At 40.3% G+C, this 26,808-nt stretch overlaps 1 protein-coding gene and 1 long non-coding RNA gene across 5 annotated transcripts; one reads left to right on the top strand and one right to left on the bottom strand.

Annotated features, from left to right (window-relative positions):
- The first annotated feature begins 90 nt into the window (after positions 1-90).
- LOC129149141 (uncharacterized) lies at positions 91-20,402 on the top strand. Its single transcript, XR_008556105.1, has 3 exons — positions 91-169; positions 19,605-19,773; positions 20,362-20,402. It is a non-coding gene; the product is annotated as an uncharacterized LOC129149141 (long non-coding RNA).
- On the bottom strand, positions 7,512-26,532 carry MTFMT (mitochondrial methionyl-tRNA formyltransferase). 4 transcript variants are annotated; one of them, XM_008139257.3, is made up of 9 exons: positions 26,299-26,532; positions 23,924-24,133; positions 21,800-21,922; positions 20,421-20,523; positions 19,248-19,323; positions 17,608-17,699; positions 11,739-11,817; positions 10,575-10,657; positions 7,512-8,065 (listed from the first exon to the last, which is right to left on the bottom strand). In XM_008139257.3, exons 1-9 carry the CDS (start codon positions 26,505-26,507, stop codon positions 7,871-7,873), a joined length of 1,170 nt encoding a protein of 389 aa, XP_008137479.2. In that variant the 5' UTR covers positions 26,508-26,532; the 3' UTR covers positions 7,512-7,870. The 4 variants fall into 4 exon arrangements, with proteins under 4 accessions (XP_008137479.2, XP_027997728.2, XP_027997729.2 ...); XM_028141927.2 differs by having other exon boundaries at positions 21,800-21,898; XM_028141929.2 differs by lacking the exon at positions 10,575-10,657 and having other exon boundaries at positions 8,003-8,065.
- Between the last annotated feature and the right edge of the window lie 276 nt (positions 26,533-26,808).

The raw sequence follows: 26,808 nt of genomic DNA, 5'->3' as shown, positions 1-26,808 counted from the left end.
GGGTCGGCTCTGGGTCACCTGTCTCACGAGGGAGAGGTTATGGAAATGGCAGGAGGGGTCGCCGAGCCCCCTGGGACCTGCCTCTGCCTTCAGTTCGCGCCCTCTTGGAGGAAGCAGCTTCCCTTTCCTGAGTAACGCTTGGAGGGGACCCCTTTGAGTTCTGGCTTGGGTGAGCAGGGCTTTGCACCCCTTCTTTTCTTGGCAAGTTTTTTTTTTTTTTTCCCGTTGGCACAGCTACAAACGCCCTCCATAGCCCCCCACTGGAACCTACCCACTTCCCTTCCCAGGTTTGTGCTGATGTTCTGATGGCTTTCTCCTTCGTCACTTTCCCTTAAATAGAGAATATTGATGTACGTATAATCATTTTTTCTTAAGCAAGATGTTGCAGTTGCCATGACCTTTTGAGTAAAATATTTGCTGAGAGAATAAGATTGAATAACGTTCAAGTCTTTTTGTTGGAAGTTTTGAGTGATCCTATCACAAGGTCCTGTGCTTCTCCCTAATCTGCTTTAGGGAAAGCTTGTACTCTGTTTAAACGCCTTTGGATCTTACCTGTACCCCAGGCAACTGTTTATGGGATTTAGGTTAGGGGAGAATCCTAGTAAATTGCATCCTTAGTTATGACCTCTGCCCTTCTCAGGAGCTTTGGGTCCCAGTGTAGAACTTGGACGAATCCCAAAAACATTTCCCAAGAGCATAGTAACACATTCGAAACACTCCTGCCCCCATCCCGTCTTCTGGAATTTCAAGTCAGTCATAGGAAGCAGTCTTTTATTATAAGCACCACACAGGTGTACAGGGCATGTTCCCACTGAAGATTTTTAAACTTTGGATTAGTTTAACGGACTGGCAAATCATTGGTTATATGTAAACCCATTATGGGTGCTCATCACATTATTTATCTGTCCACCTGTGTGGGGAGCTTTAATTTAGGGAAAAAGGGGGAGGGGGGAAGGAACAGAGTGATTCAACCAGTACCTTAGCAAATGATCAGGCTCATAACACGTACCAAAAGGATTCTGAACGAATTAAAGAGAGAATAAATAAATCTATCCATATGTATTTCCAAAACTGTAGTCCTTAGATCCCATACCCAGACCTCACTTTAGTAACAGCCTTAATATATATGCCCAAATATATTAGAAATCCTTATTCTGTTAGTTTGGTAATAAAAATTTTTAACCTGACTTGATAATGAAAAACCAGTTCACTATGTAGTTATGTTTTGTTATATATATATACACTTCTTTTAAAATGTAAAAGGTCCAACTCAAAATGTTTTGTTTCCCTTACAAAAGGACCCCGCGGTCATGTTTGGACCCTCAGTTATTCCAGAGTGCACGGCAAGCACATTTTCCATTCCCTAACCCGAATGAGGAACATTTAATATCTGTGAGTTCCAGCTGTCCTGTAATTGCACAACTGCAGAGCACAAACTTTTTGATCCAGGGCAGGCCACAGTACAGACAGACCTGGTGTTTAAGGCTGTGAGGGTTTGCAGCTGTCGTGCCTGGGGTCTGCCAGGTGGTTCCCACAGCACCAATCGCTGTGTGAGAATTTCATTTAAAAACTGGAATGTTCATAAAATACCCTGCAAATACCAAACAAAGTAAACAGATGGCCAGCTGGCTGTCAGAATTGCCTAAACCCATGCTCTAGCCCTCAAATTGATCTTTTGACAGGATATTTGTTTTAAAACACACATGCAAAATAATCCTAGATATATCTTGCATGCATGTATACACAACAAACGGAACAGTGGTTACCTCTGAGGAGAAACTGGGGATGTAAGGAGTAGTAAAGGAGAACTTTGGCTTTTAGATTTAGTGTTTGAATTTATATAAGGTATTCAGATGTTACTGTGTGATACAAATACTTAAAAACAACTATATTCATGCTTTAAATCCTGCCCTAAACCCTGTTCTAAATCCTTCAATAGTTCACCACTATCTTTTAAAAAATAGTTTTTATTGATTTCAGAGAGGAAGGGAGAGGGAGAGAGAGATAGAAACATCAATGATGAGAGAGAATCATCTATGGGCCGCCCCCTACACACCCCCTACTGGGGATCAAGTCCGAAACCTGGGCATGTGCCCTGATTAGGGAATTGGACTGTGACCTCCTGGTTCATGGGTCAGTGCTCAACCCCTGAGCCACACCAGCCAGGCCCCCACTCTTTTGAAGCTAAAGTCCAAGGTGCACGGGTTAGAGTAGGTCTGGCTCTCTCAAAGGGTCCTGAGCACTTGAAGTCTCAGACCTCTAGGCGTTTGTATATGCTCTTCCCACCATTAAAGTGCCTCCCTCCCTCGGCCCACCTGAGTGTTTTACCCTTATTTTACCCCCAAGAACCGTGGATGTGTGAAAAAGTGAAAGAGGAGCAAAACACTTACTTTTCCACACGAATACCAATTCTTGGAATACCATCCTTTTAAAGCTTCTCAGGGTACAATTGACTGTAGTGTTATATACCAGATTATGCTGACCCCCAAGACTGAAAATGAATGTTGTTTCCTCACTGCCAGACCAAGTCTGTGTCAAACACATACCACACTGAATTATAGGGATCAGACATGGAGTGGGGATTCTGGAACTGCCCAAGACAGACACAAATATGACTCTTCTGCAGCTTGCTACCAAAAGGTCCTATCAAACAAGTTATATATAGTTATTTATAATTAATAATTTATTATCATTTGAGAGTTAAGAAATCTGAGTTCTGTCCTTGTACAAGACACTTCCCCTCTCTGGGGGTGATTTCCTTCTCTATAAAATGAGTCCAAGGTTAGACTTAAATGATCTCTAAGTTCTTCCCAATTCTAAGATTTTAGATTTTATATATTTACTAGTAGCCCGTTTGCACGAAGATTCGTGCAATAGACCTTCATTCACCTGGCTGCCTGCACCAGTTTTCTGCCGGCACCGGGGACCCAGGCCTTGGCTGTGGCCACCGCCTTCTGCCTTCTTTCAGGGTCCGGGCTTGGCCCCGGGCGGTGGCCTTGGGCTTGGTTGCACCCAGCGTCCCTGCGACCGACCGCAGGAGCCGACCCCCAGTGGTCTCCTGTGATCGGCGCAGGCTCCCCGCTGGCGCCCAAGGCCGGGAAAGCCTCGGGCGGCTTTCCGGGCCTTGGGCTCCGCCACACCCCAACGTCCCTGCAACGGTTTCCTGGTGGGCGGGGTTGATGGGCGTGGCTTGGCTGTAGCGAAGGTGCGGTCAATTTGCATATTTGTCTATTATAAGGTAAGATGAGAGATATATTATAGACTCTTTACAATAACCTTCCCTCAAAGTTGCTTCTCTCTGGTAATCCTCCACTACTGCCTCTCCCTTTCCAATAAACTTTTAAAAAGTATCACAAAAATGCCTCTTGCCCAGGCTGGGTGGCTCCGTTGGTTGGAAGGCTTCCGGTGCATTAAAAGGTTACAGGTTTGATTCCTGGTCAGGGCACATACCTAGGTTTCAGGTTCAATCCCCATCAGGCGCATGTGGGAGGCAACTGATCGACATTTTTCTCTCTGTCTCTCTTTGCCCCCTGCCCTTCTACCTCTAAAATCAATATACATATCCTCTGGTGAGGATTTTTTTTAAAGCCTCTTCAATGAAAAAAGTATTTTAACTTAATGAATAAGTTAATGTTTGTCCATTATTAACTTTTCAAAATGGAAGTTCCTAAGCAAAGGTTCCATCTGTCGACCTAGCATCTCATCGACCTAGCATGAGATCATCTACCTTTAAAGAAGAGCAGCAATATAGAACCCTGCAACATAAGAGCTGTACCAATATACTGCAAAATAAATACGTAGAGTTCTAGAAAACTATGAATCCTTAGAGGTAATAAAGACAGCGGTTGAACAGTAACTAAAACGCAACAATTGTTTTGAAATAGTCTAGCACAATGCCTGTGTATAAATTAAAATGTGCTCCCATTTCTTTGTTTCTGAGCACTAAAGCCTAACACATTAAATCCTCTGGTCAAGGATAAAAACACTTGCCAATAGAGGCAGGCTAGTCCAGGATTAGGACCATAGACTGGTGTCAGACTACTGGAGTGTGAACTCCAACTCCACTTATAAGCAATATAATGTTCTGGAAAAGCAAGGATCAATAACAGTACCTGGCTCAGAGGGTTATTGTAAGGATAAAGTGAGATAGTTCAGGTGAGTCCTCACAAACATAGCCAGAACTCATAAAATGTTAGCTAATAATAATGGTATTGAGAACTTACTGTGTGCTTGGACCTGGCTAGATGCATTTACATATGTTATTTCTAATCCTCATGGCAACCTTTGCAAAGTAGGTACAATTTTCATTTCATAGATAGGGAAACAGATTCAGAGAGTGGTAACTAGCCTGGGCTTATTCAGTGGCAGGGTCGGGGATCACACCATATTTGTTGAATCAAAGACTCTGCCTCTCAAAATAGTATATTTTTACCTTGAAATTGTTTGATTAATATAAAGGAACAGAGTGAAAATAAGTTTTACTGCCTAAAATATAAAGTATAAAAACAACAAGCATCCTTTTTGGCAGCCATTCTCAGAGCTACATTTTTTGCTCAGAAACATTTCTTTTGTCTCCCAAACCAAACCAAGAGTAAAATCCTTTTAAAGAAAATCCATAATCTCCTAGTGTTAATCTTAATATTATCACTAGCCAGCTGTTGCTGGATCCCTGTTTCATCACCTCTAAAATGAAATTTTGAGTTACTAAATCATAGATCCTTTCCCACTCTAAAATTCTTTCCCTCCTGTTGGTCTAAAGGTACCTCAGTAAGCAGTTGCTGCCATCCAGAGGAGAAATATGTTGCAGGCCCAGAGAAGGAATTATGGCAGTTTTAGACTGTGGTGACAAAATTAGCTTCCACTCATTGAGTGTCTACTATGTGCCAGGCACTTCCATGGGCATACTCCATATGAATTTCTATTCTCCAAGTCAGGTATTACCCATGTTTTTAAACTGAGAAATCATAGTTTAAAAGTTTTAAGTAACTTGTCCTGAGTCACCCCACTAATAATGAGTAACTGAATTCTATTTTGAGCCTGATGTTTTTTCAGTGACAAGAGCCAAAATAGAAGCTTCTCGCAAAAGAGGGAATGTATTTGCAAATACATCCTTTTAGCCAGAGTACAGAATGGACTGTGTCCCACCTTCCCTGAGAGTAACCTGGACCGAGGGGCCAGAATATGGCTCAGATCCACGCGCACCTCTTAAGCTACTTAAAGCTGTTGCTGCTCTGGCATAAAAATCATTTGTTGAATGTGACAAAGTGCAGAGTCTCATATCCAGAGATTCTGATTCATGGCCTGGAGTAGAACCCAGGAATCTACATTTCAAACAGGTACCCCAGCCCTGGCCAGGTAGCTCAGTTGGTTAGAGCATCACCCCAATATGCCAACGTTGCGGGTTTGATCCCCAGTCAGGGCACATACAAAAGTCAACCAGTGAATGCATAAATAAGTGGAACAACAAATTGATCTCTCTCTCTCTCTCTCTCTTCTCTCATCAATAAAAATTTTAAATATTTTTAAAAATCAAACAGGTACCCCAGGTGCTTTTTGTTCAGATATAAGTCCTGCTCAGTCACACTGGACTGTGGTTTCTATAGGAGCTTGAACAGAGTGAGTCATGTAGTTTCCTGGGTCCTATCTGGGATGTGCACCGTTTACTTTTTCAAAGAATGTGTTGCCAATTTGAAGTTGGCATTTCTAAACCTGGTGTTTATCCCCCAGTCCCAGGATGGGCTCAAGGCTCCCTGAATGGGAAACTGTCCCCTATGGGATGAGCTTTGCACTCTTGCCTCAAGATGTCCTATGTAGGAAAGGTATTTCCTATACTCCTAAGTATGCCAACCATGCCGACCAACTTCCTTTCCAGCTCACATGCCTCACCCACAGCCCTGTACTCAGCATGAGGCTGTTTTCTGTGCAGGCGAAATCACTGGACTGGGGTGGGCCTTGACTCAGACTGGCCAAGGACTAGAGGTGGTCTGCCTAAGAGATTCTGACTGGTAAGGGCAATGGTAATTGGCTGAACAACCAGATGGGATCCACTCAGAATGTGGGGTGGCAGACCTGAGACCATTAACCAGTAGGCAGTAAGAGATCAGAACTGATCAAGAGAGCTGTGTCCTCAGGAAGGCTTTCCCACTCCCCTGGCAGTGTCCAAATGGGCACTTCCTTAGAGCCTCTGCAGAAATCACCACTACCACACACCTATAAGCTCCCAGAGGGCACTGCTGCTCATTCTCTCTGGATTTCATTTGTTTCTCTTCCATGATTCGTTAGCTTTTTCCCAGCCAGCTTTACATGTAAGTAGGAGGTAATTAGCCCATTACATTGAAGAGAATGCCTAGCAAATTTATGGCTTAAAGAAGAATAAAAGCCAGTCATGCTCCCACCACCCAGTTTAAGAACATTAGCAACTCCCGGTGAGTGTTCTTTTATGCCTCTGCACATGCTAGGATGCCCTGCCAGGCTTTAGTCTGCACAGTGAACTCATCATTTGGAAACTCAGATTCTGCTTTATCTTCTCTGGAAAGCCTCCATTGACTCCCTTGAGGGAGATTGAACGCTCCCATTATACCTCCATTATGGCATTTATAACTATTATATTTGCTTGTTTGCCTCCCCAGTAGACGGAAGATGTTATTTAACCAATTTATCTCCAGGAACCAGAATAAAAGTAGTTACACAGAAAGTGTTCAATAAGTAGGATGTCCATATAAACTGGCCTGGTGTCCACATAACCTGCAGAGACCTGGTTTATGCCTGTTGTCCAGGAGTAATTATTACAAGTACTTCCTTTTATACTCATGAACGTATTCTACTTTAAATGATCAATTATATAATTGCCCTATCAATCAATAAATGTTGAATGATTAATGAATGGAGAGTTTAACAGAATCTAGGCAGAAAAAGCTGATATATAAATATCCTCAAATAAAAATTCAACAGCTGGCCACTGTACCCTATCCTCTTCCAGAAGTGCTTGACTCTCTGAGACAGAGAAGATGAGTTTGCACAGACCAGATGCTCAATAATTTTTATTGTGTAAATACATTGAAAAGTGTTAAGATATTCCTACTTCAAGAAAACCTAGATGTAAAATGTGAATTTACAGTAAAGATCAATGTGACAGATTACTACTGTTTACTAGTCGATGGGAACTAGATAGTAATGTGAATTTACAGTAAAGATCAATGTGACAGATTACTACTGTTTACTAGTCGATGGGAACTAGATAGTAGAGGAATTTAAATAACTGACTTTACTACTTGCTAAAAATCAGAAATGCAGATTACTCCTGAATAAAAACCTAGTCAATGAGGACATAAATTTTAAAAATTTAATAGATACATTTTTTAAAAAACAAACCTCGTCAGTATACATATGCATATCAGTTAGTTGCACTTGCTCTTAGGGAAACATAAAATCTCCTTGACTTTGACATAAATAAAATTTTTATTTAAAGTTTCTTTTGTTAGGCAAGTATAAAAGTGTTGTTGTTTTTTAAATTTATTTCAGAGAGGAAGGAAGAGGGAGAGAGATAGAAACATCAATGATGAGAGAGAATCATTGATCGGCTGCCTCCAGCATGCCCCACACTGGGGATTGAGCCCACAACCTGGGCATGTGCCCTGACCAGGAATTGAACCGTGACCACTTGGCTCAACCACTGAGCCACATCACCCGGCTAGAAAAGTTTTTAACTATTGTCAAACAAAAAACAGGAAGTGAGGTAATTAATCTTTTGGATAATAATCTTCTCTTCTCCAACAGTGTCATATTCCTTGAAAATCAAAGTAATTCCTTATGAATAAGGCTTTTAATAAATTACAAATATGTAATAGGTCTTATCTATCTTCTTCCTAAACTACTTAGTGCCCTGTTGCATAGCAACAATTTTCTCCCCCCGCTTCTTTGTTGGAAGTCTGAGAGTCTGAAATCTGCATTGACTTGGATGAGCTTGGGAATTTTTCTGGTGCCAGGGGTGCAAATATCCATTGTAGAAATCAGTAGCTGTTAGTGTTTTCTTGAGCATCACTGACCGAACACCAATCCAGCCATCCTAAAGGGCAAAAGATAAATAGTGAATATGAAGTAATAGTAAAATGAAGTAAATTTTAGTTTATAAAACTTTATCATGAAAACAAATAAACCAACTAAAACACTTTTACTAAATGCTTAGCTGCAAAGAGCACTGTAACATGTACGATTCTTTGACTCTGAAAGTTCATTACCAATGAGTGATAACAAATGTACAGATCTGTATAAACCTATTTAAACATAGAGGAGCAGAATAAAAAGGTATATTTGCATGGTGCTTTATAGTTTTCAGAGTGTGTCCATGCTTCTTGTTATGACTGGTTATTAGAATACTAGCTGTACGGGGTTAATAATAGCGGATTTTGTAATCAAATAAAACACCATAATTTCAAGAGAAACATCAAAAGTGCTTTATTCAAAGTAATGTCCATTGCTGGCTACACATTTCCACCTCTTTCAGGTAATTTGTGGATACCGTCCCAATAGAACTTTTCTTGTTTTGAGGCAAACCATTCAGAGACCCAATTTTCTACTTCTTCATATGTTTTGAAGTGCTGCTCAGAAAGTGCATGTGCCATCGATCAGAACAAATGGTAATCTGAAGGAGCAAGGTCTGGTGAATACTGCGGGTGGGTTAATACTTCCCAGGCAAGATCTTTTAACGTGTCTTTAACTGGTTTTGAAGTGTGTGATGGTGTGTCATCATGAAGCAAAATTACTTTGCTGTGTCTTCTGGCATATTCTGGTCGTTTTACGATCAAAGCATGGTCCAAATTGATTATTTGTTGTCAGTAGCAATCAGTATTAATGGTTTCACCTGGTTTTAGAAGCTCATAATACATCACACCTTCCTGATCCCACCCAACGCAGAGCATTGTCTTCTTTCCGAAGCGATTTGGCCTTGCAGTCAATGTTGATGGTTGACCTGGATCAACCCATGATTTTGTGCATTTGGGATTTTCAAAATAAATCCACTTTTCATCGCCAGTCATAATTCGATGCAAAAAAGACTTTCTTTCGTACCATTGAAGCAACATTTTACTGATGTCTTTTCGATTTTCCATTTGTCTTTCATTCAGTTGATGTGGCACCCATTTTCCTTCCTTTAAAATCTTTCCCACTGCTTGTAAACAATAGGAAATTGTTTACTGAGCAATGTTTAATCTTTCTACAAGTTGTTTTTTGAGTCTGACACGAATCTTCATCCAATAATGCTTGTAATTGTTGGTCTTCAAACTTTTTCGGTTGACCTGGACGTCTTTGTCTTTTACATCGAAATCATCACTTTTAAAGCATTTAAACCAGTGTTCACAGTATCTTGAGATGGAGCATGTTCACCATAAGCTTCCTGAAGTATTCAGCAGCACTTTTCTTCAAAATAAAGTAATGAATTAAAACTTCCCACAAATGCTCTTTTTTTGGCACGAAATTTGACATTTTTAAGTGTAAAAATATCTATGATATTAACACCTTTAGCAAATTTGACATATGAAGTTTTGAAGCTTGTTGTCAATACAACAAAATAGCATACATATCAAATCGCATATATATCAACATATGTGTAACTCCATCTATTGAAAAAAAATCCGCATTATTAACCAGTACACCTAGTACAACCACTCTAAAAAGTAGACAAATCCAATACTATCCACAGAGAAAACGGATGCCCAGTCAATGTGAGTGATTGGTCTGAGGTGACACAACTGGTCGATCTCAAACTCACATCTGCAGACAACACCAGCTTCTTTTATGAGAGCAAACTACAGACCCAGCCAAGGACAAGACATATGCACCCAATGTTATTCCAGAATAAGTTGAAGAGACATGAAGGGAGGTTGACACAGGAGTTCTGTATCTACAGTCTATATAGGTCAGATCAATCTATCATACATTTTAAACATCCCTTCGTGAGCATGAAACATCTCACATATACACCATATGAAGGAAATGCAAGAAATGTGGAAGACTTCTTAGGAAAACACCATCTATATAAATATAAAAGCCTAAGCGACCATTATGACCAGTCCTTACAATGCGCACTGACCACCAGGGGGCAGACGCTCAATGCAGGAGCTACCCCTGGTGGTCAGTGTGCTCCCACAGCCAACCTCCTGGGGCCAGCCAGTGGCCTCGGTGTCCGTTCCTTCCGCACCTGTTGAATAGTAAAAGCAAGTAGGACACATGCACTGTAGTTCAGCTAAATACTTGGATATGACTATCTTTTATGATAGTCCTATTAACAAGATAAAAAGAGCTTGTTAATTAAATTGGTTTACATAGAATATAAAATTTCTTCAAAAGAAGCACTATGGTTACTGAATGTTCTTTCATTGTTTGAGTAATAACAATGCCTTGGCAAAACATCAATTTAAAAAAATTATATGAGATTTTACTATTTCTTAAGAAAAATTGTCCATTGCCTCAATCTGACAGACAAGTAGTTCAGTGAAGTCCCAACTAAAAATGATAAATGATACAAACTATAAATTTAGTAAAACAAGTATGATAATTTTAAACTAAAGGAAATGTACCTTGCAACAAACCAGAAGTTTTTGTGACTGTTTGTGGTATATTATGGATCCTGGAATAACAGCCTGTCCTGTAAATTTTGGATCTAAAGAATGGAGGGGGGTGGGGACATGAGAGAGTGAGAATAATTATACTTCATTATGCTTCTTAAAGATTAAATCATCTTGGAAGGCAGTACCAATACTAGAGAGGACTCATTTGCTGATGACCTGACTCTGTAACCCAAACTTACGATGGAGCCACAGTATTTTGTGTGTACCTTGAACCCAAACGGAAGCTTTCCAAACATATAAGCTATGAGTCCTTTACCCAGTCCCTCAAAGGTCAACCTAAAAATGCTGAATCCAGAAGTTTTGAGCATTTTGGGGAAATAACTAGCTACAAATGGAGAAATATACAGGAGGCTTAGGATAAAAGCTGGCCCCTTCATCCATGATCAAACACATACCAATTCCTAGATTTCTGGGGAACCCCGACTCTGAACTAACTACACCAGCACCCGTTGTGGCTCACACTCCTTCAGTCCACCACATTGGGGGAGGCGGGTACTGATGGGCCTCAGAACAGGCCTGTATTGTGAAATGGCATACCTTGGCCTAAGATCTCACTGAGCTGCTCAGACATTTTCATTATGACATTCACCAGAATGAAATTAACCAAGTCATTTTGCACCCCCTGAAAAGCTTAGTGTAGGAAATCACAGAGCTTAAAATGGGATAGTACCACTGCTCTGCCTACTTCCCAGGTAACTATGATGATTAAATGAGAAAATACATGTGAATGGACACTAAATGAATGTAATATATTATCATTATTGAATCGAAACAAACTAAAAGAATCCCTATTTTTTGTAAATGTGACCTATGGTAAAACAGACACATTTTCAAATAGATTATAGTGAAAACATTTTCTATGTCAGCTATTCAAAAGTTAATACTGCCCTGACCGGTTTGGCTCAGTGGATAGAGTATCGGCTGTGGACTGAAAGGTCCCAGGTTCGATTCCGGTCAAGGGCATGTACCTTGGTTGCGGGCACATCCCCAGTAGGGGGTGTGCAGGAGGCAGCTGATCGATGTTTCTCTTTCATCGATGTGTCTAACTCTCTATCCCTGTCCCTTCCTCTCTGTAAAAAATCAATAAAATATTAAAAAAAAAAAAGTTTATACCAGTGAGGACTGAACTATTAACTTCTACCAAATCCAGAAGTTTAATGGTGTTATCCATCCAGAGCGTCTGTAATGGAATCTGCAAATATAATTAAAGAAGGGATGATTAAAGAAATGCCCTCAACCCCCAAACCTTTTAACTACCATTCTGTGCCAGTCAGGTCTGACTTGTCTCCCAATTACAGAGGAATTGGGAACTCAGTTTCTAAATCTTACACAACAGAACATAAACATGACCTTCTACATTAGTCTCCAGAATTTATAAGATCTTAACATTAAACACTATTTTAAAATCAATGTTTATATCTTTACTAGAGGCCCAGTGCACAAAATTCATGCAGGGGTAAAGGGGAGGGAGTGGGGAGACCCTCAGCCCGGCCTGCACCTTCTCCAATCTGTGACCCCTCGGGGGATTCCAAATGCCGGGGGATGTCCCTGTGGGATCAGGCCTCTATTACTAAAAATCTAGCACATAGTTTTATAAGGAACTTTTTTTACTTAACCATAAATCATAGACAACTTTTCATTAGCACACACTTATCTATTTCACTCTTTTTATCTGTTGTATATTATTTCATTTTATGAATGTACCATAATTTATGCAACCAATATCTTTATGACCAATATTCATTATTTTTAATTTTTTGCTATATAAAATTGTAAAATGTGGTAATAAATAGCCTGCTAGATATATGTTTGAGGACTTTTATATATTTGAAGAATTTTATACATATATATTTGAGGATATTGTGGTTTTTTTATTTTATTAAAGGCTTCTTTTTAAAAAAATATGTTTTTATTGATTTCAGAGAATGGAAGGGAGAAGGAGAAATAGAAACATTGATGAGAGAGAAACACTGATTGGCTGCCTCCTACAGGGATTGAGCTCGCAACCTGGGAATGTGCCCTGACCAGGAATCAAACCTATGACCTCCTGGTGCATGGGATGATGCCCAACAACTGAGCCACACCAGCTGAGCTAGTTATTGTTTTTTTAATGGGCTACCTGGATTACAAAGCATCAACATTTCACTGTTAAAATGCTGATAGGAGAAAAAAATGACAATCTATTGTTGTTTATTATATGAACAACATGTGATGCTGAGGAGCATTCCATATATTTACTTGCAATTTTATTTTTTATGAAAACTACCAATTTATGCTCTTTGCCCATTTTTAAAATAAAACTGAGTTGTTCATCTTTGCGTATTAATTTGTGAAAGCCTTTTATATTTTTAGGAAATTAGCCTTTTAATTCCTGAATGTGTTATGAATCTTCCCAGTTAGTTGACTTTTTACACTATTTTTTTCATGCATAAGTTTTTTATACTTATGGAGTAATATTTATCAGTCTTTTCTCTCATAACTTCAGTGGTTCATGTCATGCTTAAGGAGGCCCATCCTATAGTTCAAGATTATTAAATAATATACAATTATTTAATTGTGCTTTTTTCCCCAGTCTTTGGTGGGGTTTGTAAAAAAATTAAATCCCTGATCCATCCAGATTTTTTTTTAATATATTTTATTGCTTTTTTACAGAGAGGAAGAGAGAGGGATAGACAGTTAGAAACATCAATGAGAGAGAAACATCGATCAGCTGCCTCTTGCACACCCCCTACTGGGGATGTGCCCGCAGCCAAGGTACATGCCCTTGACCGGAATCGAACCTGGGACCCTTGAGTCCGCAGGCCGACGCTCTATCCACTGAGCCAAACCGGTTTCGGCCATCCAGATTTTATTTTGATTTTAAAAGGTAGCCCTCTAAGGCTAATCAGTTGTCCCAGTGCTATTTACTAGATAATCCATCTCACCCTTTCCTGTAATGTGAAATGCCACCTTTATCACATAATATATATCTGACATCCTAGAACTTGATTTAAAGATGTTAACAAAATTAACACATACCAGAAAATAAGTTCTCTCAATTTTCTGAATTAAAAATAAGTTTATTTTCAGACTGTGTAGCTTGATCTTATTTCATAGGTAAAGAAAATGAGGCCCAGGGAAATGCAGCTATTTTTCCCAAAGTTAGACACAGCTAGTTAGTAGCAGAGCCAAGGATCAGAATATATGTTTTTTCATCCTCAGCTCAGTGCTCTTTTTATGAGATCCCTTAAAGAAGACATTTAATTTTTAGAAGAGTTAAGTGGTTGCAAAGATTTGAACATTAAATTTAAAAATATTAAAAGTTCATAGTATTCATATTCTTACAGATGACACATTTTGGTACAGTATTCTCTCTATAACTTGCTGACACATTTTGCTTCACTCATATTGCTTCCAATAGAAGTTTTTTCATGTGTGTAATCTTTTTCTTTCAAAGAACTCAAAATACTTTAGAAACATGCTTACTGACTAAAAAGAGATTTACATATACTGAGAGCTATGAATATGTTAGGAATATATAATAAAAATATACAGGTCTTTTTAAAAATATATATATTTTATTGATTTCTTTACAGAGAGGAAGGGAGAGGAATAGAGTTAGAAACATCAATGAGAGAGAAACATCAATGAGAGAGAAACATCAATCAGCTGCCTCCTGCACAGCCTCTTACTGGGGATGTGCTCGCAACCAAGGTACATGCCCTTGACCGGAATCAAACCTGGGACCTTTCAGTCCACAGGCCGACGCTCTATTCCCTGAGCCAAACCAGTTAGGGCCAGATCTTTTTTTAAATTGATTTGAGAGAAACACCAGCATGTTGTTCCACTTATTTATTCATTGGTTGCTTCTTGCATGTGACCTGACCGATCAAACCCAAAACCTTGGTGTATTGGGACCATACGATAACCAAATGAGCTACCCAGCCAGAGCCCCAAAAATACAGTTTTTATTCTTGAGGAGGTAAAGCTTATCTTCATCTATCATCAGAGCATTGCAGAAAGGAAAGGGATGGTAAGAATATAGTAATTTCGGTGTCCACCATCATTACGGTCAAAATTATATGTTCGCATGGATTTAAATTCATAGTTTATCTCCTTTGATCTTGACAGCTGTGAACAGGGTCATTAACCCCATTTTAGAGGTAAATATGCAGAAGCAAAACCCCAGAAGATAAGGGTTTTGCTCTTCATAGTAAATGGCAGCTCTAGGAATTAAATCTCACCTTCTGGCTCTTTCTGTTATAGCACCAGCTTTTCTCAGTGTAGAGGAAAGGTGAATTGCAGAAATAAGGATCACTATGTAGTAATATATCTCCGTGTTTAACTTTTTGAGGAACTGTCAAATTGTTTTTCACAGCAGCTGCACCACCACCAATGTATGAAGGTTCCAAATTTCTCCACATCTGTGTCAACACTTGGTACTGTCTGTTTTTTAATTAGTGATCCTAGTAGGTGTGGAGTGGTATTTCAGTGTAGTTTTGATTTGCATTTTCCTAATGACTAAAGAAGTGGATCATGTTTCCATGGGTTTATTGGTAATTTATATGTCTTCTTGGGAGACATGTCAGATCCTTTGTGCATTTCCTAATCAGGTTATTTGTCTTTTTGCTGTAGAGTTTTAAGAGTTCTTTATATAATCTGGATACTAGATCCTTATTAGATGTATGTTTTACAAATATTTTCTCTGATCTATAGGTTGTCTTTTCATTTTCTGGGGAATGTTCTTTGAAGCCCAACTGTATTTTTTAATCTTCACCTGAGGATATGCTTTTTTATTGATTTTGAGAGAGAGAGAAACAGTGATGTTAGAGAAACATTGATCCGTTGCCTCCTATATGTGCCTGGGCCGGGGATAGAACCCACAACCTAGGTATGTGCCCTGGCTGAGACCAAACCTGCAGCCTTTGGGGTACAGACAACACTCCAACCAACCGAGCCACCGGGCCAGGCTGGAGCCCAACGGTTTTTAATTTTCAAGTCCAATTTCTCTATTTTCAGTTTGGTTGCTTATCCTTTAGGCAAGATATCTAAGAACCATTGCCTAATTCAGTCATTAAAACTTACCCTTGTTTTCTTCCAAGAATTTTAGTTTTAGCTCCCACATTTAGGTCTCTAGTCCATTTTTGAGTTCATTTTTTATATACAGTGTGAGGTAGGACTCCAAATTCATTCTTTTGATGGTGAATATCCACTTGTCCAAACTCCATGTGGTGAAAAGACTATTCTTTCCCTATCAAATTGTCTTGGCACCCTTACAAAAAACTAACTGAACACAAATGTATGGGTTTATTTTTGCACTTCCAATTCTACACCATTGAGCTGTATGTCTGTCAATGTTTATGTCAGTACTCCATTTTGATTACTGTAGCTTTGCAGCAAGTGTTGAAATTAGGCAGTGTGAGTCCTCCAACTTTGTTCTTTTTATCAAGAATTTTTGGCTATTCTGGTCCTCCTGGGATTCAGTATGAATTTAAGAATCAGCTTGTCAATTTCTGCAAAGAAGTTAACTGGGATTTGTATAGGAATTGTGTCGAATCTGTAGGTCAATTTGGAGAATGGTGCCATCTTAACAATATTGTCTTCCAGTCTATGAACACAGAGGTCTTTCTATTTATTAGGTCTTCTTTACTGTTTACCATTTTGGGGGGATTCTTTATGTTTTTCTCTATCTAAGATCATGTCATCTGCAAAGAGAGATAGTTTTACTTCTTCCTTTCCAATCTGGTTCCTTGTGTCTTTTCCTTGCCTAATTGCCCTATTACCTCCACTGTTGAGTAGCAGTGGTGCTAGTTCTCTTGCTCCTGATCTTAGTGGGGGAAAGCTTTCAGTCTTTCACTATTCAATATGTTAACTGTGGGTTTTTGGTAGGTGATGTTCTTTATCAGGTTGGGAAAGTTCCCTTCTATTCTTAGTTTATTGAGCATTTTTTAAATCATTAAGGACACTGGCCCGGCCGGGGTGACTCAGTGGTTGAGGATCGACCTATGAGCCAGGAGGTCACAGTCAGGGCAAATGCCGAGGTTGCGGGCTTGATCCATTCTCATCATTGATGTTTCTATTTCTCTCTCCCTCTCCCTTCCTCTCTGAAATCAATAAAATAAAATTTTAAAAAAGGACACTGGATTTTGTCAAATGTTTTTCCTGCATCTATTGAGACAATTCTGTAGCTCTTGTACTTTATTCTATTAGTATGATGTTGCTTTGATTGATTTTTGCATGTTGAGTCAACCTTGCATTCCTTGGATAAATCTCATTTAGTCATAGTGTATAATCCTTTTCCATATGTTGTTTGATTCAGTATGTTAATTATGTTGAGGGGTTCTGCCTCATAAGGGATATTGATTTTTAGTTTACTTTTCTTGTAATGTCTTTATCTGGTTTCGCCTCTGCTTGGAATGCTCTTTTACTGATCTTGGCATGGCTGGCTCCTTATTGTTTTTCAGATTTCAACTTAAATGTTAGTTCAGAGAGGTCTTCCCCATCTATCCAATCTAAAATAACCTCCAGTTAGTTTGTCCTTTTAAAATTTTCATCAAGGAACTTATCACACTATCTGATATTTTTATTTATTTGCTTATTTGTTGTTTTCCCACATCATTTTATCTCTAGTACCTGAGATAATGCCTGACATATTATGAGCCTTCAATATTCTGTTTAATGAATGAATAAATAATAGCAGATATCATTTAATGAGTACCTCCTCTGTGTCATATACTGTACTCTGGTCATAATAGATGCTTTATATATATTATATCAGCCCTAATTTTCTCAAGAACAAACTAAAGGTCAGAGGTTATTTAATGCTACTGACCTAAAGTAGTTAAAATGGTCAATTTTATGTTATGTATATTTTACCACAATAAAAAAAATGAACTTCAGAATTTTTAAGGTTTAGTTTATGAGACTCATTCCTAAATAAAAATATTTTGAAAGTGAAGTACACACACAATTAAGTAAAACTGCATTCTGACTTCCAACTTACTATATTTCCAATGGCACGATGAAGTCTGAATATTTCCTCTGAAGTTTGTTCCTCCCATTTTATACAGCTGGTACGAGCAGAAATCTTAGGGGCTACAAGATAAAGCCAATGGCAAGAATGAATATCAAGTTCAATGTCCATGAATTGATAACTACTGATGCTGAATAATAGATACAAGATTAATTCATTACATTATTTTCTCAATTTTTGTATATGTTTGAAATTTTCCATAATGCAAAATAAAAATAAACAAATCATACAGGTACTAGAAGAAAACATGGGTGAATTTCTTTATAACCTAAGTGTAGAAAAAAATCCTCTAATTCAAAATTCAAATGCAATTAAAGAAAATGATGATAAACGTGACTACATAAAAATAAACTTTTGCAAGACAAAAAGAAATGCTGTAAGTCATGCATTGAGGGGCATGAAGGAGCAGCTGGCCAGTCAATGATTCTCTCTCATCGTTGATGTTTAATCTCTCTCTCTCTCCTTTTCTCTCTGAAATCAGTAAGAAAATATATTTTAACCTTTTGCACTCGGATGTCAAGTGTGACTCAACACGGTTAGCATCGGTAGCAGCTCGATGAAAAAAGCAAGCGAGTGCAAAGGGTTAAAAAAAGAAGTCAGTAACATGGAAGGCAAAAAATAGTGGAGAAGTTAATTACTATAGATTAAAGAGAATAAAGGGACATAACAACTAATTACAATTGGATCTCAGTTGGAAAAACATAAGCATAAAATGTATTTTTAGACAATTAGGAAAATTTAAATATGGATTGGATACTAGATGCTATTGTGGAACTGTTCATTTTTCATGATGCATGCTGAAGTGTTTAGGGATAAAAGGTCATGATGCATACTTCCAAATGGTTAAGCAGAAATTAAAATGCACATGCTAAACAAATACACATTTAGAGAAAACAAAGGAAAATATGGCCAAAAATTAATAATTATTTAACTCAATTGGGTTAAATAGATAGTCAATCTTTCAACTTATCTCTGTGTTTGATACTTTTCAACATAAAGAGTAGAGAGAACATTTCTAATCTTTCATGAAACTGCATGTTAACAGGGAGAGGGAGACCTTACCAACCATTCTTAGAAAAGGACATACAAGTGGGCATTCAATCTTTAGCCAAAATTAAGAGAAATGTGCAAATGAAGAAGTCAAAGTGTTCAGATACTATCAAGTCAAAACCCTTTGCCCTGGCCAGGTAGCTCAGTTGGTTAGAGTGTTGTCCCGATACACCAAGGTTGTGGGTTCAATCCTCAGTCAGGCTACATATAAGAAGCAACCAATTAGCCTGGCCAGTGTGGCTCAGTGGTTGAGCATCATCCCTTGCACCAAGAGGTGTCTGGTTGATTCCTGGTCAGGGCACATGCCTGGGTTGTGGGCTAGATCGCCAGTAGGGGGTGTGCAGGAAGCAGCCGATCAATCAATGTTTCTATTTTTCTCCCTTCCTTTCTCTAAAATCAATAAAAACATATATTTTTAAAAATCAACCAATGAATGCGTAAAGAAGTGGAACAACAAATCTCTCTCTCCCTCCCTGCATCTCTCTAAAAATCAATAAAGGGAAAAAAACACGACAAAGGAACCCATGGAAGGGATAAGAGTGTCTGTAGCTTTCACTTACCATATGTCACCCCCTCAGTTGGCTGCTGCCTTCCATTGTTCAAACTTTCAGGCAAATTTTTCAAAACTGAAATAAGCTAAAAAAGGAGAGCAATATATTCAAGATGAAAAGAAAAAAAAGCAGAAATATATTACAACTCAGTATCACATAGCTTTAAAAGCTGTGTGGCAGGTAAATAGTAAACTGGCCCAAGCTGTAAGCACACGTGTCTACTCGGTGGGGTTTCAGTAGAGATGTTGCTCTCTGTAGAGTGCAGGTCATTGATTTGCTTCCAGTGAATGCTGAGCTTTGACTGGATGTGCAAGCTTTCGGGATCAGGACAGACTATGCTCAGTTATCCACACTCTCACCCTGCAGGGAGGAAGGCAGTGGAGCCTCTGAGTGTATTCTGGGATCACACAGCTCTGGATTCAAATCCCAATTCCACTACCTACTAGCTGTGTCATTGTGGAGAAGTTATTTTACTTGTCTGTGACCTTCAATGGCATCATCTGTAAAACAGTCACCAGCAAGAGCTACCTCAAAGGTTTGTTGGAAAAGTAAAAAAATCAGTCTATAAAGTATCCCGGCACACAAGTCAGTGCTCAATAAATGACAACCACTATTATAGTAGCATTTCCAAGGTGAGTGCCTAGAATAGGACACCATCTATATAGTTGGGAGGAAAGTTTTCTTCTACAGAAAATTAACTAGTTCATATGAAAATCATTAATTTGGTTATTAAGCATTTACTCAGACCCTACTGTATAGATTCAATGAGCTATACAAAGCCATGGAGTTCATGTATAGCTGGAGGCCAGCAGAATTCCAGTGCATATGGATGGAAATGACTGGAACACAGGCACAGAAGTGCTTGGAGGGAAGCCACGAGTCACTTAGGAAATTCGGATGAGACTGAGGAGAGTGAAATTGGGAAGGATACTAGAGCCTTGCTGTGAAACTATGGCCCACATAAGATCACGTGTGTCATTTGAAAACCTTTACTAAATACCCAAACTGTGTAAATTCTCAAAGACACGTGAGACCACAAATGCCATGTTAATTTTTAGGAAGTCAGGGATAGAAATCACGTTTAAAGAATTAAAACTACATATCATAAAACTGTTCTTCTCAGCATAACCGCGTAGGACATGTGCGAAGTGAGTAAAAGCAGAGGGATATCGAGAACTGTACCATGCTGGCGCCCAGTCTTGACAGCACTACTTCCAACTCCTTGGCGGTGCTCCTGGGGGGCACAGGAATGGTTTCCTGTTTGAGAACCGGACCTACATCAAATCTGCAAACAAACAGTAATGTGGTTACTGACAGCTTCTTTCAATCAAAATGCCTGTCTGCGTGAGCGTTTACACACTACCAGGATAGTTTAACCTTGGCCACAAATGTGACTGTTAGCCATTAGCAAAGATAAATGTCAGTTTGAAAGAAAGGTGAGTAAAATCCGGCCTGTACTTAGATTTTAAATTTATTTTTTCTTAATGGGTAAAGGTATAAAGTTGCATATCAGGGATTTGATTGTAATTATAGATAATTCTATCACTATTAATAAATAGTATGAAAAAAAATCTCTATTTGTATAATGAAATCATAGAGCAAAGAATTTCTTTTCTAAGGAAGTACAATAAAAACATTCCTAATTATTTCTTTCTATATTTCCTTTCTGAAAGGACAAGAGTTTTGCCTTGATTATAATCACTGTTGATTATAAGTAGATACAAGTATATTTGCATTCCCACAAGTCTTATATTTTACATCAAGCTCTGTAAATACTGGCCATTAGTTTTTATTAGAAATATGCTTTTCTTTGAATATTTACTTTGTAGACCTGCTAATTCTATTTTTAACCTATAAGTTTTAGTAAAATGTTTATTATGAAAAATCACATTCACAAAAACAGTGAATAGTCTAATGAATCACCATATATACATTACCCAAATTTTAGAATTATCAAAGTTTTGACACTCTTGTTTCATCTCCCCCCACCCTTTTTCTGAATTAAAGCAAATCCCAGATATTGAGTTGGTCTTCTGAACTTGTGAATTATTAGTTTCTATGGGGACATAAGGTGACAATTGGCAGAGTCTTAATACATTCCTGAAGCAGTTTTAAATAATTATTTCTTAGACTGCAGGTATAATAAAAAATTAAATGTTTAAAAAATTATTGGTATACAATATATTCTTATGTCAGGTTCCAAAACATTTTGACCATAGTTTTATTATAGAAACCAGGGCCAGTAGAACCGAGATTCATAGCAACTACTATACAAAAATCCATTTCTCATTTCCATAACATCTTTTATAAAAATCCAGTTGCTAATAATATAATTTATTTCAATTAACAAGTTAAAAATTTCACAAGGGCATAAATACCAAAACACATGGCTTATATTAGAAACCAGGAAAAAACAGAAAGAGTATAAAAGCAAAGGAAGGATTCTGGAGTTGGAGAAATTAGAGCATCATCCATTCATCCATACCCAGCCCTTCCAATGGACTGATAGCAACATTCAAAATCACCAAAAAAAATCTCAAGAAAATAAAATAAGCTCTTACCTTTTAGGTCTGATTTGCATAATTGTTACTCCAGTAATTGTGTCTCCATGAAGCACAGTATGGATTATAGGGGCTGGACCACGCCACCTTGGGAGGCAACTGGGATGGACATTCAATATGCCACTGAGTTAGAAAAGGCAGAAATTAGTATGCAAGTGGGTTGTGCCATTTAGTTACTGCTATCTAAACTAATACGCTACCTTTATCATTAAACCTTCCCAAAAATTTTGAAAAACTAACAGTTGAATCTAGTCTTGTACGACCAGAAAAGGGAGCCAGAGCTAAATTCACTCCACTATAGGAGACCAATGAAACTCAGTTAAAAACAGAGCAAGAACAACTATTCATTGTTACAAGATGTTGCACAACAGCTCATGATGTCTGGAAGTTTTTAAACAAAAAATGCATTTTTTTTTTTACTATATGAGAACCACTCAAACCCTGTCATGCATCTCAGATAGTTTAGTTACATAATTACCCTTACTTCTCTTGGTTTGCATATAGATGCCTAAAACAAGCTTCTTTTGGTACCATCACCGTCACTGTTTATCCCAATACTCCTATCACCCATTAATGAGCAATTTAAATAATGTGCTAATCTGTCATTAGTTTAATATCTCCATCAGCATGAGTATGCACTTGAGAATGTGTGAATATGAGTCTTATAAGTTTCACTCTTCAGCTCAGTCTTACTCATTCAACAAATTAACTGGGCATAATGCATGTGCTGGCAATGTGCTAAGTACTGCGGATACAAGCAACAGTGAACCAAACCTGCCCTCAGGGAGCTGATGTGACAGTGTGAGGAGTGGAAGATAAGGAATGAAAACCAGAATATGTAAAAAGTTTGTCAGTGGTGCTAAGGGCTATGAGAAAAATAAAGCAGAGACGGGGATAAGACTATTGGGTGGGAGATTACCATTTTAATAGTGGTTTAAGAAGGTTTTACCAGTCAGAAGACACTGGGCAGAAACATGAGAAGGAAAAGGCACAGCCATGCGGATCTATGGGAGAAAAGCCTTCCACGCAGAGGGAACACTACAAAGGTTTGAGGAAGGTAAATGTTGGCCAGTCCAAGGCACAGAGGGAGGCTGGTACGGCGGGAGTGGAGTAAATGTGAGGAACAGTACGAGGAAATGAGGCCAGAGAGCCAGCGGGAGACCAAACCAAGTAAGCGGGTCCTCATAGGCCTTTAACTTTTGAGTGAGATGGAAAACCACCAGAGAACGTTGAGCAGTGATTGATGTGACGTATGCTTTAAAAGGGTCATTTTGGCTGCTGGGTTGGTAAAAAAGCGAGAGGGCCAATGACAAAAGTAGAGGCCAATGAGGAAGCTACTGCAGTACAACAGGTGAGTGGCCACAGTGGAAATGATGAGAAACAGATTCTAGACAGATTTCAAAGGCGGAGCCGGTAGGATTTCCAGATGGATTAAACGTGTGGTGGGAGATAAGGAATTAAGAATGACTCCAAGGTTTGAGGGCTAAACAACCAGAAGACTGGAAGTCCCATCTGCTGAGATGAAGATTTTGGGGAGGAGCAGATTTGGGGCAAAAGTTCAGGAATATAGTTGTGGACCTTTCAAATGTTGGATGTCCACTAGACATCCAAACAGGGCTGTGGAGGAGGCAGTGGGCATTAGGGGCCTGGAATTCAGGGAGAGATCTGAATTGGCGGGACACGTTTGGGAGTTGTCAGCATATATATGAAATTTTAAAAAGTTTTTATTGATTTTAGAGAGAGAGGAAGGGGGAGATAGAAAAATAGATGAGAAACATCAACATTTTTGTGGCCTCCTGCACGCCCCCTGCTGGGGACGGAGCCCGCAGCCCTGACAGGAAATACCCTGCTGACCTCCTGGTGCATGGGTTGCACCCAACCACCTAGCCACAGCCAACCACCTAGCCACAGCGGCTGGGCAGCATATGTATAAAATTTAAATGAGGGTGAGTGAAAAAGCATCATACATTTTAACAAGTCATGCCATTAATAAAATGTTTTATTTTAAGAGAAAATACTAAAGCAAGAGGAATTAAGAGTTCAAATGATTGCATTTTGTGGATACCAGGTCCATACATAAAGACCAAGGTCTCTCTACTATATTTCCTTATAAATAAAACTTACTAGGGAAATCTAAGAATAAGAGCCTCACTCAAAAGTCGGCCAAATGAAGCGACCACTCCCACATCATATTCTCCAGATCCCACATCTGGCCACTCGTACACGGGCAGCTGAGCCTGGACGGCATACTGCTTCACTGGCAGGCCTTTCGGCGATGGGGAAGGCACTGTGACCACCTCCAGTTTCTCGATTAACTCTTCTTCTTTGTTTTCCCTACATTGTAAAGATTGGAAGAAAATATGACAGTATTAAGACAATGACGGTATTAAACTATTTCACCCACCTCTCAGTGTTTTTATGATTACATTCATGAGCAACTGAGAGACTGAGTTTTCACTTTTCAATTAATTTGAATTATTTTAAGTTTGAAGAGCTACACGTGGCTACTGACTACTGCTTGGACCAGCATGGCTCTAGAAATATACAGAAACATATGTAGTACAGACATTTTAAACAATTGGGATAGTACATATGCTGCTCCATGTTTTGTTTTTCGCTTTTAACACTATATATGCTATTGTGGGAGTCTTTTGGAAAAGATGGATTATACATTTGCTAATTTATGCAACGAACATATCCTACATAATAAAAAGGTAATATGTAAATTACCATCACTCTGCTACGCCCACAATTGGGCCAGCAGGAGGCGCAGGGGGTGGGACTCAGGATGGCCGGGGTGGTGATTGGGCCGGCAGGAGGCGGCGGCGGCCCCAGCCTTCCTGGGCGGGAGGCAAAGGCAAGACCCTGGCCTGGGCTCCGGCTGCTGGAGGACCACGCCCCCGCCCCACCTCGCCCTAGGGGCCCAGGGACTTCGGAGCTGCTGGCCACACCGGGTCCCGAGCAGCGGACAGACAGCTTACATGTGCATGATTAAATCATGCACTGGGCCTCTAGTCTAGAATAAGAAACTAAAAACAGTGACTGTCTCTGAAGGGAGGAACTGAGGGATAAATACTTGGGGGGAAAAACAAGAATGTATTTCTTGGGCATCATTCCATGACAGTACATACAGCACTACCTCATCCTTTCTATCTGCTGCATAGTATTCCAGTGCCCGGAGGGGCTGTTCATTGGTTTATTTAGCAGGTACTGCATCACATGTTGAGGAGTCATGAAGAGTATAAAGAGGGCCCCAAAAGAGCAGGAGTAATGGAGCCACCAAGTGAAGTGTCAGCAGAAGGGCCAGGATACGTGCAGTAAGAGATGTGGGAGGCAATATGGGGAAAACAGCATGCGGAGAGTACATTATGTAGGGCCGTGGTCGGCAAACTGCGGCTCGCGAGCCACATGCGGCTCTTTGGCCCCTTGAGTGTGGCTCTTCACAAAATACCACGGCCTGGGCGAGTCTATTTTGAAGTAGTGGCGTTAGAAGAAGTTTAAGTTTAAAAAATTTGGCTCTCAAAAGAAATTTCAATCGTTGTACTGTTGATATTTGGCTCTGTTGACTAATGAGTTTGCCGACCACTGATGTAGGGTATGCAAAGGGAGCATGTGTGAAGGGAGTGTTTCAAGGGGTGTGTGTGAAGGGAGAAATATGATACAAGGGGATTGAGGAGAGAGTCAATATGAGGGGCTGCTGTGAAGTGCATGTGGGGAAGACTTGATGGAGATGCCAGAAATGAGCGGGGGGCAGGATACATCAGGAAAAAACGGAGCAGGGAAATATGAAATGGAGCAGTATATAGGGGGGTAGCCACCACATATCATGAACTTTGAGGGCAGGCTGGATCGCAATTATTTTCTTTCCTAGTAAACGATATTTGTTAAATTTAAAAAATACTAAATACATGCCTACGAGTTCTGCTTTATATGTTTACTCATCTGAACCTGCTTTGTGGACTATGTCCTCATTTCAGCCCTAGATAAAAGGTCCAGTTGTATACAGGAAGGGGGTGGGGAGCAAAGGAGTAAGACAGGGGTGTGCAAGGGGATGCCTGCGCCCGTGAAGAAGCCCAAGGGACTTGAGGGTACAGCTGAGATGAATCCGAGGAAGTGGAAAGGGGAGGACTTTGAAGTCACTCCATTTTAGTCCCAGCAGCTCAGACGATGACCTTAGGCAATCGCTTAACCTCTCTGAGCTCCGATCTCTCCACGCGCCAGCAGGCAGGCAGGTGGCCGGGCTGGACGGAAGTGGTGGCCGCAAAGCGGGCAGCGCTCGGAGAACGAACAGCCCGGGCCCGGAGTGCGGGGAGTAGACCGGACAGTCCCGGGCGGGTGCGGCGCAACTTCCGGGCGCCGGGTTCGCCGCGATCCGGGCCCACCCGCCTGGGGCGCCGCTCTCTCCCCCACCGCAGTCCAGACTGTAGGGCCGGCTGCAGAGGCTGGACCTCGGCGCCCTCGGCAGCCCCGCTTCCCCCCCCTCAAGCCCCGCCCGGTACCTGGCGGCGTGCAGCGCCCGCAGCGCCTCGCGGGAGAACTGGTCGGTGCCGAAGAAGAGCACCCGCCAGGGCGGCTTCTCGCGGACTCGGGGGCCCCGGCCGTCCTCCCCGCGGAGCCCGGCCAGCGCTCGCCACTGGGGGCTCGGCCCCCGGCCCACGCCGCCTCCCACTGGCCGGGGCCCCCAGCAGCGTCGCACCAGCACCCTCATCGCCGCCGCGGGCCGCCACCCTGCGCAGGCGCGTCGGGGTGAGCGTGAGCGAGCCGGGCTCGAGGGGCGGGCCCGGGAGGAAGCCCGAGGGGCGGGGTCTGTCTGGTTGGAGGCATTTGCCGGGTCAAGAGTCCCCGTGATTTTTATTGCATTTATTTGCACGATTTATCTAATCTCCACGAAGAACTCTTTCTGGAACAAATCATGTGTTTTCACACAATGAAATCTCATTTCGTTATTCTGTGTCATCTTCTCAGCCATGATAACTAATATTTATTGCGTATTTAATATGCCACGCTTT

The sequence above is a fragment of the Eptesicus fuscus genome, chromosome 5, assembly GCF_027574615.1.
Source record: "Eptesicus fuscus isolate TK198812 chromosome 5, DD_ASM_mEF_20220401, whole genome shotgun sequence".
Lineage (NCBI taxonomy): Eukaryota > Metazoa > Chordata > Mammalia > Chiroptera > Vespertilionidae > Eptesicus > Eptesicus fuscus.
This window is presented reverse-complemented; position numbering and strand designations above follow the sequence as displayed.

Excerpts from the sequence above, each read along its gene's own strand:
- MTFMT (XM_008139257.3), bottom strand. The coding sequence starts at position 26,507 with ATGAGGGTGCTGGTGCGACGCTGCTGGGGGCCCCGGCCAGTGGGAGGC. Across the intron at positions 19,324-20,420 it reads CAAGACTGGGCGCCAGCATG|CTTATTTCAGTTTTGAAAAA; the intron begins GTACAGTTCTCG and ends CTCCTTTTTTAG. Across the intron at positions 17,700-19,247 it reads AACTGAGGGGGTGACATATG|CCCCTAAGATTTCTGCTCGT; the intron begins GTAAGTGAAAGC and ends TTTATCTTGTAG.